This window comes from Pseudopipra pipra, chromosome 9, assembly GCF_036250125.1.
Source record: "Pseudopipra pipra isolate bDixPip1 chromosome 9, bDixPip1.hap1, whole genome shotgun sequence".
Classification (NCBI taxonomy): Eukaryota; Metazoa; Chordata; class Aves; order Passeriformes; family Pipridae; genus Pseudopipra; species Pseudopipra pipra.
This window is the reverse complement of record NC_087557.1, coordinates 17,912,453-17,926,404: the sequence shown is the minus strand read 5'-3', so window position 1 is coordinate 17,926,404 and position 13,952 is coordinate 17,912,453. Positions and strand designations below refer to the sequence as shown.

The window sequence follows — 13,952 nt, the reverse complement described above, 5'->3', positions numbered from 1 at the left end:
CCAAGAATCCCAGACTGGTTTGGGTTGGGAAGGACCTTAAAGCCCAGCCTGTTCTGCTCACTAGACCAGGTTGCTCCAAGCCCCGTCCAACTTGGCCTTGAACGCTTTCAGGGATGGGGCAGCAGTGACTTATAGGATTCTTACAGGGTGAGGGACAGGCTGAACCTTACTCTGTCATTTCATCCATTTAGGCCAGATATCAGGAAAAGGTTCTTCCCCCAGAGGGTGGCTGGGCACTGATCAGGCTCCCCAGGGCAGTGGTCACAGCACCAAGGCTGACAGAGCTCAAGGAGTGTTTGGACAACAGGGACAGGGTGGGATTGCTGGGGTGTCCTGGGCAGGGCCAGGAGTGGGATTGGATGATCCTTGTGGGTCCCTCCCAACTCAGAATATTCCATGTTCCTATGGAAACACCCTGAAGCTTTATAAAAGCTCAGCTTGAATGCACTGCTGTTGAAAGCCAAAGACATTTTCAGAACTTAAAGAACTGAACTGATCTGAAAACAGATCTATTGGCCAGCTAAGTGGGACTCCAGCCATGGAGTCCCTGCCGGTGCAGGTGACAAGGAGGGGGGGGGGTGTGTCCCCAAGACAAAGCACTCATTGCACAGTTGACTCACAGGTTTTATTTACACTTGTCTACAGCATCATTTTGCCTTACACATTCTCTAAGCCAAATGAACCCATTGTTCTCCTTTGCCTGTGGCCTATGAGTTGCTAACTTTAACCCCCCTCATCTGTTAAGTACAGCAACAATTGGAATACAAAGCACAAGAAAACCCCAATGCTAACAACAGAGCGTCTACTTGATCTGAGTTGTACACTTTAGTAGTTGGACGTTGAAGTCAGAGGCACAGTTACAGACTAATCTGCTCTTGTGCAACCTACACACATTTAGCATCGAAATTAGAGAGAAAAGAAAGCATTAAAGAAACTGCATTTTTTTTTCTGCAAAAAGATTACCAAAATAGTTCTACACCAAAAACATTTCGCTTCTAGACCAGTCCAAAAGACGTCTCAAAAAAAAAAAAAAGGAAAAAAAGAGTAGAATGGAGTTTTTGAATGTTGCTCCGTTTGTTTCTGTGCAGTTTACTGAAAAAAGCAGCAAATCTGGGTTTGGGAGTTTTACTATTGAAATAAATGCAGATATATTGCTCTTTGTTTGCTTAAAATTAATTTTCCTCACCATACTTACCTTGCGATGGCACTGAAGACTTAAACCTTTCTTAACCAAACGGAGCTCAAGAGAGACCAAGTTTTATACTAAAATGGATTCCACAAAGCATTTTAAGCCATAAATTATGTTGCAGGAAAAAAGAATGATTGATGAAGAACACATTTAAGAAGCCAGAACCTTCTACACAGTTTATTCATTCTCATTTTTTGAAAGAAAAATAAAATTGAGATACCTTGAAAATTTTAGTCAGCCCCAAAGGGAATTTTACATGCGGCCTGCGGAAGCTTCCCTTGATTCCAAGGAGCTAGTTCCAAACTCCTCCATGGCAGGACCAGATCCTAAATGATCCGTTTGTAAAAGGATCATGGAGTCCAGGGTCAGGAAACCACCACAGCCAACAGGCCCTTTGCTGGCTGCAGCAAAGAACTTCTATCTCCAACATCCTCGCTTCCCAACAATGAAGGCTAATTCCCTCTATGGAATCATGATGGACTGGGGGGTCTAAGAGCTGCTTTGCACTGAGCACTGCTAGAGAGGGGTGTCCATCTACACTGGTACTTCAACATGGAACAAGAACAAATCTTAGCCCTAAGCCCTCACACTGTCCCCAGGTGACTCCAGCCCTACCCTATGCTGTGGTCCCATGGGAGCTCCATCACACGCTCCAGAGGTGGCTAAAAAAAGCTCAAGGGGTCCTCCTCACACGGCTTTAGTCCAGGAGCAGAGTGGGATCAGGACATTCCCAACCTGCTCCTACATCTGAGGGAGCCAGAAATGGAGGAACTGATCTTTAAAAATAATAACCCTCCCCTCGCTCACACCACAGAACCTCCCACCTCCGCCGGGGGAGTTTATGGCTTAAAATGCTACCTCACGTTTTGGGTCATGGATGAACAAAGCTGCAGTTTGCCAGAAAGCAAGGACAGACATGCACCTCTACTAGCAGATTTAGCACTTCTGACCAAGTAAGACACCAACTTCTTAAAAATGTCTCATGCACTGACTGGAATTTTGGTGGGTTTTTTTGTAAATGTGAGCTTTAATACATTATTTCTTTTTAGAACTTGTACGGGAACCAGAATGGGAGGATCCGGAGGATGATCTGCGGCGTCTGCAAGATACAAATGGAGAAAGCATGCAAAGAAATAAGTGGAAATGAATTTTGGCATCTACTCTGAGCAGTCTGCATCCTACAATAGCTGGAAGCCAAGTATATCTGATAGGGGCCTTATTGAGTAACTTTAAGCTACTAATTTAATACTAAAAGTCTAAGTTTAATACTGAGAGTAGAATACAATTTCTAAATGCAATATTTACTTATGAAAATAATTCAATAATGTACACAGTAACACTTTCACACGCTGAAAGAAGGGTGAGCCAGGTCTTTCTACGGAACATGCTCCTACCAGGAGGAATTTCATTGGAGGGGGGGAAAAATAATTAAAAAAAACAATTACAGAGGGTTTAACAAGAAGTAAGAGTAGGGGAAGTGAGAAAACTATTTTTTACTCTCAGAATAACTGATCAGATTCAATTCCTTCCCAGTGAATCTCAGTCCTTCAGAATAAATAAAATAAAAAATCACACATTTCAATACACCCATTCTTATTCTACATAAACCCAAACCTTTCGGGTGACCGTGATCTCGATCGTCTTTTTTTGCGATCACCAGATGAAGAGGATCTAGAGCGGCTTCTCTTCTTGCCTCTCTCGGGGGAGGATGAGGAGCGAGAGCTTGAGTAAGATCTTTTCCTTGGGGTGGAAGACCCCCTGTAGGACCTGGAGCTGGATCTTTATTGATTAAGAAATAAATCAGATTTAATTCTGGTATCACAGAGAAAGCACAAAGAAAGAACAGACAGAGACAGTTTTCATGAACATTCACTACTCTACACCAGTGCTCTGTAAAGCAAATGGGGGGGCTTCCATACTTACTCCTGAGTTCTGCCAGTAAAACTTCTGCCAGGTACCTTCCTGAATAAATTTTGCTAAATAGTGTTTCTTGATAAATGGGCCACCAATGGTTTGGAAAGCTTTTCCCAGCATTCACCAAAACGACCCATTTTGACAAAAAAAGCATTGGGAGACTGGGCCAGGAAATTGCCTCTGTAAGGACCTTTCTCAGCAGTTAAATTCAGAAAGCGAAAAAACCCCCAGAGATCTAAAGCTCATTTAATCCCGTTTCATTTCATATCTTAATGGATATTTCACACTGGAGATTTGACTAAAACAGTAAAAAATTCAGAAAGTATATTTACAAATCGCAGAATAAATCTGTGTAGAGATTGAAATCTTCCTCCGCCAAAATAATGTAAAAAGCCTTTTAGAATATAGTAAAAATATTTTAAAAAAAGTCTTAGAATACAGTAATTTTGACATAAAAAAAATAAAATGAACCGTCTTCACTTACAGCACTCAAAAATCACTTTGGCTTTCTAAAAAAAAAAACCAAGGAAAAAAACACTTGTGGAAAAAGTAAGAGCTAAAAAATCCTAAACTGTCCTTTCAAAATGACATAAAATGCCAAGCTAATGTGCTGGGGACACTCTGTAAATGGCCATGTGGCACCTCAAACAACCCAGCTCAGCTGAGGAGCCCCTTCAGTCTCTAGTGGGGGCACAGGGACCCTTCTCCTCTTCCCAAAAGCACGGATTCCATCCTGTGCTGACCCTCACATGACAATCCACAGCACGCTCCTGCCACCAAAGGGTGGTGGCACCATTTGTGATCCTTCTTCCCAACTCAAGCTTCCTTATTTAGAGTTTTGGGATTCTCTCTCTGCGTGCATGAAAAAGGGACATTTCTTCATCCATCACACAGGGAATGTTCTGCCAATGTGCAAGGACACCTCCAGTGTGCTCCTGTTACTCTGCCCTGCACAGCTCAGTGACAGCTCTACAGAACTCAGCTCTAATTGCTCTCAGCTCCTCACAGCATTTGCCATCAACCCTTTCACACAACCCCCAAGTTTATAAGGATGACGGCCGCAGTGCCTCGTGGAAGGTATGGAATTAGCACTAAACACAACACCACAAGTACAGTGCAATTTCTAACTCTCTTCCACACCAAGCAGCCCAAGTGGAAACAATAAAAGCACCCAAAATGCCTGGAGCAGGACCAGGCACTCAAATCCTTCTTCCTCCACACTGCAGATCTGTGGCGTCCGCTCGGCTGGCTTAGGCTAGACTTAACCTCTTCCACCAAAACCTCGCCTTCTCCACAAACACATCTGTGGTGGCAACAGCCTCGTGCAGAGACCCCAGGGATTCTGACTTCCAAGATAAAAACAAGTTAATGTTTCTCTGACCAGCACAACTTTACGATGAACTCAACAAGGTTGGTCCTTCTGCCCTTTCCTCTCTGCAAGGACAGAGCGGTACCTCATTCACCTGGATTTCGACCCACGAGATCTAGACTGTTCTCTGGAACTGGAACGAGATCTTGATCTGGAACTGGAAGAACTCCTTGAATGGGACCTGCAACAACATGGAAGATTTTTTTCCAGTGTCTGACTTGCATTTAGCAGAGTAACTGCTCTCTGAGCAGAGACACGATGCAGCAACACAATTTGAGTTGCTAAGGTGACAATTTCTTCCTGCCCCCCCATATCACCACAGCACATTTTAAACCAGACACCTTAACATAGTAAGATGATGCATTAAATATTTATAAAGTCAGCTTTAGATTGTGTTTCCTAAAACAAAGCACAACAATTAAACAGGATCGCAGTTACTTGGAAAAAAGAAATAACTGCTTATCTATTAATTATTTCATGAAGTCAGTGCCTTAATTTGTGCCTTAATTGGAAAACCATCAGTTTCTTTGAAAAGCAGAGCAGATAAGAGCATTAGGAAAGGCCAGCTCAATTTTTCCCCCAGTCAGCTCTCAGAAGCATTTTGTAATCAACTTCTAATTCACATAAAGATTTTCCCCTGCATTAAAAATTAAGTAGTTAATTTGGGGCTAAAACACAGCCAGATCTAACATGACTTGTAACTGACCAAAACCACGTTCCAATTTTTCACTGATGGATTTCTTTTAAAGCACAAACCACAAGAGATATGTAACAATGGCAGAGGACTCACAGCAATCATTGTAAAAGGAGGCTTTGCAATCAAATTCTCATAGTATTTTCAGGAAAAACATATTCTACTTGCTGTTAATCTCTCAGTTTATACTGTTACCATGGCTTTCGCACTTTACTGGGCAGGACACCAGCAGTGTGAACACATGCTAACTAGAAAATACATTGAAACCCTTTTAAAACCACAGAGGAGTATCCACAAATGGCACTGATATTTCCATTAACTGCAGTCAAAAGCAAAATATTCAACAGGAAGTTGAAATCTTACGACAAACTACTTTTTACTTCACATTTGCAGTGAGAGCAGAGAGGGGCAGTTAAAAACCTGGGAAGATCAGAAGAAACTTGAACTTTATATATATATGAATTTTATGTATAACCCTGTGAGCTAGTACATATTTTAGCTCTTAAACCTATCAGATTCTCCTTGTATTAGTTACAGGGCAGCTCAAAAGCTACACCATGATTTCCATCACATGTTTACAGAGCACTGATTGAACTGTTCATTTATTACTGAATGTAAAGAGTAATGACAGAACTTAAGTCTGCCTTAAGCAGAGCTTTGTGTGGTCCCACATAAACCTTCAGTGTTATTAGAGAATCCCAGATTGGTTTGAGTTGGGAGGGAACTCAAATCTCACCCCCTGCCATGGGCAGGGACACCTTCCATTAAACCAGGGTGCTCCACGCCCCATCCAACCTGGCCTGGAACAATTCCAGGATGGAGAGGTTCTGACAACATTACCACCGTACTTTAGGATTTGTCACTTGCCATCAAACTAAGTTCAAGTTTCTTGTCTTTATTCCCAGGAATTCCATCCTTTCACTGAATCTGCCTGGACTGCACCATCACTGCCCCTTCTGCCACATCCTCCCACTCCAGCAGTGCCACCCTCTGTTCAACAACTGAACCACACACGGCCAACAAGCCTCAAAACCCTGAAAATAATTTCTATTTTTAAAATTATTTGGAGGATTTCATCAAACATCAACTTAAATTCACTACAACAAGAAACAAGACCCACAGAGCCTCCCCAGAGGGCAGAGAGAGCATCGTCCCCCCTTCGTAAATCCTGTACACAGAATCATTCACATCATTAACTACAACTGTAAGGCAATCAAGAAAAACAAGTAAAGAAGGAAGTTAGATACTGACATTTTGCCTGGCGTTACCCTGGACCTGTACCCGTTTACCTGGACCTGGACCTTGAGCTCGAGTGAGAGGATGAGCGCGAGGAGGAGCGGGAGTGGGACGAGCGGGACTTGGAGCGGCTGCGCCGGGTGGGCTTCTTCTTCTTGGTGCTGTCCTCCTCCTCACTGGCATCCAGGTTGTACTTGGACAGGTCAGCATCGTCCTCATCCTCATCCTGGGAAAGGCACAGACAAGAAACACTTCAGGAATGGCTTTATTTTTTCTTCACTTAGCGGTTTGTACTTATTCTATGGTTTATTTGTGTTTTCCAACCTTTGAAAATTAAATTGAATTTATTTAGATCTCCTAATTTTAAGGAGTGACTGAAAATTTGTGTTTCAAAGTAATAAAACCCCACATGAAATCACATTTTTTGTTATTTAATGAAGTTAATGAAAAAACATTTTTACCATTTTAAATGAGTGCCTGAAAGAGTTTTCAGACTCAAAATCAATAACCAAAGATATATATATATACTTTTATTTTTGTATATATATCTATGTGTATATTTTTTATTTATATATGCCTATTTTATATTTACACATGCATATTTTATATTTATAGATGTCTATTTTTTATTTATATATGTATATTTTGTATTTATCTATATTTATCTATAACCAAAGTTAACCAAATCTCCCAATTCTGCAGAGACTTGTTTCACATGCAAAATTTGGTGACTGATGTACAAAACGCAGCCATATGCACATGTTTCTGCAGGACTCTTGTCTGAAGATGTGGACAACCCAATAAGTGATGCTCATATATTTCAGCAAAGATGAAAAAAAAACCCTGAATATTTTATTTCATTTTATAATGACGTGCTTTTAAAAGCCTAAGAAGAAAACTCAAGAGCATTCCCTATATATGGTAACCACACATAAAGGTTCCAAATAAAGACATTGGAATTTTGGACTCTGATCTCAGATAAGCTTACAATTTATGATTTAAGAAGTTATAAATTTCTGGATGCAGGTATTTAGAACAAAGTAGAGCTTGTGCTCATCTTTCACAGCAGCTTTGGGCACTGTTATTCCAAGGGTTGCTGCTCTAAAGACAGCTAAAAATACAGACCAGACCTTCCCCGCTATAATAATGATTAAAAAGTAATTAATTTAAAAATAACCATCCTACCTCATCCAATTTATATTTGGAGAGATCTTCATCCTCATCCTCCTCATCCTCCCCTTCAGATTCCTTATCTTCCACTTCCTTCAGGATGGACGCAGGACCCACTGGTTTCCCTCGGTACTTTTTCTTTTTGCGCCCAAACTACAACATTTTAATGCCATCAGAATATGATTTAATCAAAAAATAATCACCAACTGCATTTTGTGATAAAACTTCGATGAGAAAAAAATTTACATCAATTTAAAATAAGATCTTGCTCAAAGGGAAAGGGGAGGATCATGAAACATCAATTAGCAACAAGAAACTTTTTAGAAAGAGAGAGAGAGAGAGAGATGCTTGTCTTCGGGACAATTAGAATCAACAGAGAAGATGAATGGAAATCTGAACATTTTATATTTTAATTTTACGGAATATCCTTAGAAAACACTGCTGAACATCTGGCACAACACGTGTCTCTCCAGAGTAATCCCTGCACCTTCTCTTACCTCATCATACTCTCCATCGGATTCTTCCCGTTCTATATATTCCACATTCTCCCGTTCATTAAATCCTCCTCCGTAGCCTTTAAAAAGGGATAAAACAGGACAATCTCTTGAGCTGCACCAAATTCAGCTGCATCAAACCCATAAACTTCCACAGAGGCTCTGGAAGCCTTCATGGAATTATAAATATGCCACAAGGACGTAATAGGATCTCAGGAGGAACATGAATTGTTCCCACACACATTTATTAAATACAGTTCCTCGGAAACCTAATTGAGAAAATAGGCTAAGACATACAACCAGCACAGCAGCAACAATGTTTAAAGGAATGGAAAAAGAATAAAAACTATTTCAGGATTACAGCTGTGATAAGCAACCAGCTTCCCAAAGGGCTCTGCAGTGTCTCCAAGGGCTGGGAATAAAGGGCACCATCCTCAAAAACTGGAATCTCACCTCAGAGCAGCCAACTTGGGAAAGGAGTGAGAGGAACACAAGGGGAGTGCGTGTGTATATTTACATATATATATGTATATGCAGCTGCACAGTTGTACAACTGCCAAAATTTGCCTTAAGAATATTTCTATTCCTTTCCTGTTTCTTTTCACAATGGAGTGGAAAATTCCAAGGGCTCATTGTCATTTCAGCTGACTTTGTAATTTACTGCTAGAGTGTGTAACACGCTGGGTGTCCTGCACGTGTCTGCCAATGTCCTCTGCAGGACAGCAGAACTCCAATAATTCATTAAATACTAAGTATCAGGGAATCCCAGACTGGTTTGGACTGGGAGGGACCAAAGCCCTTCTCATTCCTTCCCCCTGCCCTGGGCAGGGACAACTTCCACTGGAAGTATTTTATCAATTAATTATTAAACACTTCAATAAATTATTTAATAAATACTTTAATAAATTGCACATCACAATAATTATATGAAACACAATTAAATTATATTCTTTAATATTTACCATTTTTACAAAAATAAATAAGAATATTAAAATATTGTTTTTCCTTTTGAATAATGAGCTCTAGGCTCTTCTCCAGGCTTCTATTTTTTTTCTATGCATTTGTGTTCCACTCTGTGCAGAAAGTTCCCTGCCCTGTTCCACTCCGTGCATTGAATCCCCTGCCTGATCCCACATGCAGAGGGAACAGTGTCAGAGAGCTGTAAGGAGATCCTGCTCCAGTTACCTCTGGGCTCATGTTCGTGCAGGAGGAGCTGAAACTGGGTCCTGGTGTGACCAGCCCTCCTGGGGAGATAACAGCCTTATCTGCAGAGCCTCAAACCTGCCCTGGGACAGCCCAGCCCTCTGCACATGGATACCACACACGCCCCAGCCCTTTGGGACAGGAATAAAACATTGCTCCCAAATGTCCTGGCATCAAAATCAAACATGGAGGCGGTTTAAGCTGAATATTCCCTGATTTTCCACATTAAACCATCACTTCACACACCACCAAAACTTATCACGGCAAAGAACCTAGCTGTGAAATTCCTTAACTTCCATTCTGATTTACAAAGCTATTTTCTGACGGTAATTTCAGGATTTAATCCACACAGATCTCACCTGTCCTCTCCTCTAGCTTGGCGTACTTTGGGGTGTTGCACATGTTACACTCTGATCTCCTGGCCCAGTTCACGTTGCCACACCTTCAGGGGAAAAGGAACAAAACAGGAGTAAGAAATGTTTTGTTTCAGATTGGAAATAAAAAGGTGAAGTGTTGAGACACTTTGGAAGGTGACTGTACTGGACAAATCAGGGGAAAGATGTGCAATCACCAGGCAAGTGGGCAGGCACATGGACAGAGGCAAGATTACACAAAAAGCATTAAAATTTCTCGTTATTTCCACACTTCAGATGAGTTAACAAAAATGCTACCATAGGACTAATGGTCATGGAATCACAGAATAGTTTGGGTTGGAAAAGCCCTCCGAGCCCATTGATTCCAACCATTCCCCAGCACTGCCAAGGCCACCACTAACCCATGTTGCCAAGTGCCACATCCACATGGCTTTTAAATCCCTCCAGGGATGGGGACTCCAACACTACCCTGGGCAGCTGTGCCAGGGCTGGACAACCCTTTCCAGGAAGAAAGTTTCCCAATATCCAACCTGAACCATCCCTGGCACAGCTTGAAGCTGTTTCCTCTTTTCCTGTCCCTTGTTCCCTGGGAGCAGAGCCCGAACCCAACTGGCTCCACCCTCCTGTCAGGGAGTTGCAGAGAGTGAGAAGGTCCCCCCTCAGCCTCCTTTTCTCCAGGCTGAGCCCCTGCAGCTCCCTCAGCTGCTCCTGGTGCTCCAGACCCTTCCCTAGCTCTGTTCCCTTCTCTGGACACACTCTGTGGTCACGCCCCAGTGCACAGCTGCAGTTCTCTGCTTCCACATCTGCATTTCCCTCTTACAGCACCCAGAAGGCACCTTTCAAATAATGTTTGACTGTCATTCTCTAACACAGACGTTAATTTTTTCAACTGATGGCCTGGAGAAACATCCAAGCCTTCACCTGTGTGATAAACTCTGCTCATTAGATATTTAGGGAACTTCATGGAATCTCAGACTGGGTTGGGTTGGAGGGGACATTAAAGCCCAACCAGTCCCACTCCCTGCCATGGGCAGGGACACCTTCCACTAGACCAGGTTGCTCCAAGCCCTGTCCACCCTGCCCTTGGACATTTCCAGGGATGGGGCGGCCACAGCTTCTCTGGGCAACCTGTGCCAGGGCCTCACCGCACTCATGCGGAAGGCAGCTCCTTGCCCTGCAACGGGGGTGTTACTCCAATCTCCACATTCCCTCCAAACCTGGGAAGTGTCTCAGCTTATCAAGGACAAACTTGTCCTGTTACCTGTGCAGTCCTGACATTTAAACCCTTTTGCTGCCACATTACTGAAGTGCTGTGCAGCCAACGAGAGGCACCCCCACAGCTTCCCCCCGCTGCGGGTCTGCTCTCTGGTATCAGCAGCACAAGGACTCACAGCCCCCCAGGGTGTGTTTGGTGTCTGGGCCATACGTTTTGCACTGCCAGTCGTTGGCACTGAACAGCCCCCGGCTCTTCTCTGCCAGCGTCTTCCCGATCTCTGTCCCTCCCGCCTTCATCATCTTCGCCTCCGTCGTCTTCTCTGGGGAGGGAAGGGAACAAAGGGCTCTCAGACAGTCCGGGGCTAACGGGGAAGGTTTAGCGCTGTTTTAGGGGGGCCGCAGTGCAGGGGGAGGAGGGCTCTGTCCCGGCACTCACCTCTCCCGCATCTGTTACAGCTGGTCCTCCTGGCGAAGTTCACATTCCCACACCTGGGACGGGACAGATCACGAGGAATTGGATCAATAACGTTGGGAACGGCACACGGGAGGCTCGGACCCCTTGGATCGAACCCGAATGTGGCCCAATTTAACCCAATTTGTCCCGAACCCAACGCGAAATTGCTCAGTCCCTACCTGGTCGGGGCTGTGACACCCCTGATCCGGCGGTTCCCCCTGCCCCGCTTCCACTACCTGCCCCATTCCCAGTCTCGTTCCCATCCTCTGCCCCATTCCCGGTGGGTCGGTCCCGTTTCCGTCCCGGTTCCTGGTCCTGTTCCCGTTCCCCGTCCCCCATCCAGTCCTCATTCCTCTCTCCCATCCCCCGTTCCCGTTCTCATTCCTATTCCCGTTCCCTCACTTCTTATCGGGACAGATCCAGACCCCGTTCCCATTCCCCATTCCTCGTTCCCATTCCCATTCTCATTTCCATTCCCGTTCCCTCACGTCTTGTCGGGACAGATCCAGTCCCCGTTCCCGTTCCCATTCCCCGTTCCCATTCTCACTCCCATTCCCGTTCCCTCACTTCTTGTCGGGACAGATCCAGTCCCCGTCGCTCACGCGGAAGTTTTTCGCCGCCATCTCGGGCCGAGCGGGGCCGGGCCGAGCGAAGGACCCAGGCCCTGCGCCGCCGGGCTGCCCGCGGCGCGCCTGCACCCGCGCCGCGCCCACACCGCGTCTGTTTCTGTCAGGCATCGCCGCGGACGCCTGAGACCAGGGAAGAGGGAGGTGGGAGCGCGAGCGCCCCCTGGCGGAAGGAGAAGGGGGAAAGCAAAGGGTCTCCGAGAGGGAATTGGGAACAGGGGTCAGGGACACTGGGAAGGGTTTCCACTGCCAGAGGGCAGGGTCAGATGGGATACTGGGGAGAAGAGGATAGTGAAGCCCTGGCACATGTTGCCCAGAAAAGCTGTGGCTGCCCATGCCTGGAAGTGTCCAAGGCCAGGTTGGACGGGGCTTGGAGCAACCTGGGATAGTGGAAGGTGTCCCTGCCCATGGCAGGGGGTGGGACTGGATGGGATTTAAGGTCCCTCCCAACCCAAAGCATTCCAGGACTCCAAGGAAGGCAGCGAAGATGAGGAAGGGCTCTGAGGGGAAGCCGTGTGAGGAGCCGCTGAGGGCACTTGGTCTGTTCAACTGGAGGAGACTGAGGGGAGACCTCATTGCAGTTACAACTTCCTTGGGAGGGGAAGAGGAGGGGCAGGCACTGATCTCTGCTCTGTGGGGACCAGGGACAGGACCAAGGGAGTGGCCTGAAGTTGTGTCAGGGCAGGTTTAGGTTGGATCTCAGAAAAAGGTTCTTCCCCCAGCGAACACATGAGGTTGGGGCTGGTTTCCCTCTGTGGTGGCCCCAGTGAAATCCCCATAGGGACAGACAGAGCATTCCAAATATCACAGAATCATGGAGCATCCTGAGCTGGAAGGGACGCACACGGATCATCCAATCCAACCCTCAGCCCTGCATAGGACCAAGAGTCACACCAGGTGCCCCAGAGGATCATCTGAACACTCCTTGAGCTCTGGCAGCCTTGGTGCTGTGACCACTGCTCTGGGGAGCCCGTTCAGTGCCCAACAACCCTCAGGGAAGAACTATTTCCCAATATTTGAATGACACATTGGGATGACTATTGATGTTAGAGTGTCCAAGGAAATTCGTTATTTAAATAAATATTCTTTTATTTTGACCCATCCCATGGTTTGCTGGTGGGTTTGTGTCAGTGGTGGGGCACCATTCCTTGTTCCCTGTGTGTGCCCGGGCTGGACATGGTGCTCTCTTGGCAGCTCCTTCCAAACAACCTCTGATCCCTCTTCCCTGTTTTTTTTGACTGGGAATGACCTGTGTTCAAGTGGACCAGCATTACCTAATTACATCCATGCAATATGTTTATTTATAGCAAATGCTACTTTCCTGGCAATTTTTATTCCCTCTCCTTCTTGTAGTCACATCCTGTGAAAAAATCTGGAATCTGGGTACGAAGCTGGTTTTTATCACATCATGAGGCAAGGTGACAGTGTTATTGCTGGTTATTTATAGAAGTATAAACCAGTGTGGAAAAACATGCTGGGGCATCTGCTGTACCACAGGGGCTAGGAACAAATTCCCACTTAGGGAATGTCCATAATAGTCAGGAAGGACAGAACCTGTGTTTCCCTGCTGCTGGAGAAGTGCTGGATTTTGGAACAAGGCTGTGTGAAATGCTGGAAGAGTTCACTGCTGCCGTGTCCTGCTTCAGTCAATACAGCAGGTGGCACTTGAGGAACATGTGTTTTCCATGAAAAAAACCCCTGCTTTTTCATGGAAGTCAGGGGAGATGTTTTAAATCCAATATATTGGTAAGTCTAATAAAAAATATCCTCAGTGTGCCCATGTGTGGTTGGCACTGGGAACTGAGCACAAGATTGTTTTGGGCTGCACGTGGCACAGGATATGGAGCTGTTGGGATGTAGCAGGACTACCCAGGACATGCCTCTGATCAGGATTTTCCCAGTATTCCCTGCCTGTTCCTGACAAACAGGCACCACCCAGCTGCTCCTGTGGTTTCCTGGGGGAGGCTCTGCTGATGTCAGGAGAGGTGGAGGGAGGGAACAATTGCAACGTGGG

General features: G+C 45.2%; 1 protein-coding gene across 2 annotated transcripts; it reads right to left on the bottom strand.

Annotated features, from left to right (window-relative positions):
- Positions 1-603: 603 nt before the first annotated feature.
- On the bottom strand, positions 604-12,003 carry ZRANB2 (zinc finger RANBP2-type containing 2). Of its 2 annotated transcripts, none has more exons than XM_064664868.1 (10): positions 11,880-12,003; positions 11,295-11,347; positions 11,070-11,178; positions 9,629-9,711; positions 8,070-8,146; positions 7,588-7,725; positions 6,456-6,628; positions 4,567-4,653; positions 2,804-2,968; positions 604-2,288 (listed from the first exon to the last, which is right to left on the bottom strand). In XM_064664868.1, exons 1-10 carry the CDS (start codon positions 11,933-11,935, stop codon positions 2,225-2,227), a joined length of 1,005 nt encoding a protein of 334 aa, XP_064520938.1. In that variant the 5' UTR covers positions 11,936-12,003; the 3' UTR covers positions 604-2,224. The 2 variants fall into 2 exon arrangements, with proteins under 2 accessions (XP_064520938.1, XP_064520939.1); XM_064664869.1 differs by lacking the exon at positions 11,880-12,003 and adding an exon at positions 11,801-11,868.
- Between the last annotated feature and the right edge of the window lie 1,949 nt (positions 12,004-13,952).

Coding starts and splice junctions, on each gene's coding strand:
- ZRANB2 (XM_064664869.1), bottom strand. CDS start 11,865: ATGGGAGTGAGAATGGGAACGGGGAATGGGAACGGGAACGGGGACTGG. Junction 11,348..11,800: donor TGGATCTGTCCCGACAAGAC/GTGAGGGAACGG, acceptor GTCCCGTCCCAG/GTGTGGGAATGTGAACTTCG. Junction 4,654..6,455: donor AGCTCAAGGTCCAGGTCCAG/GTAAACGGGTAC, acceptor ATGTTGTTGCAG/GTCCCATTCAAGGAGTTCTT.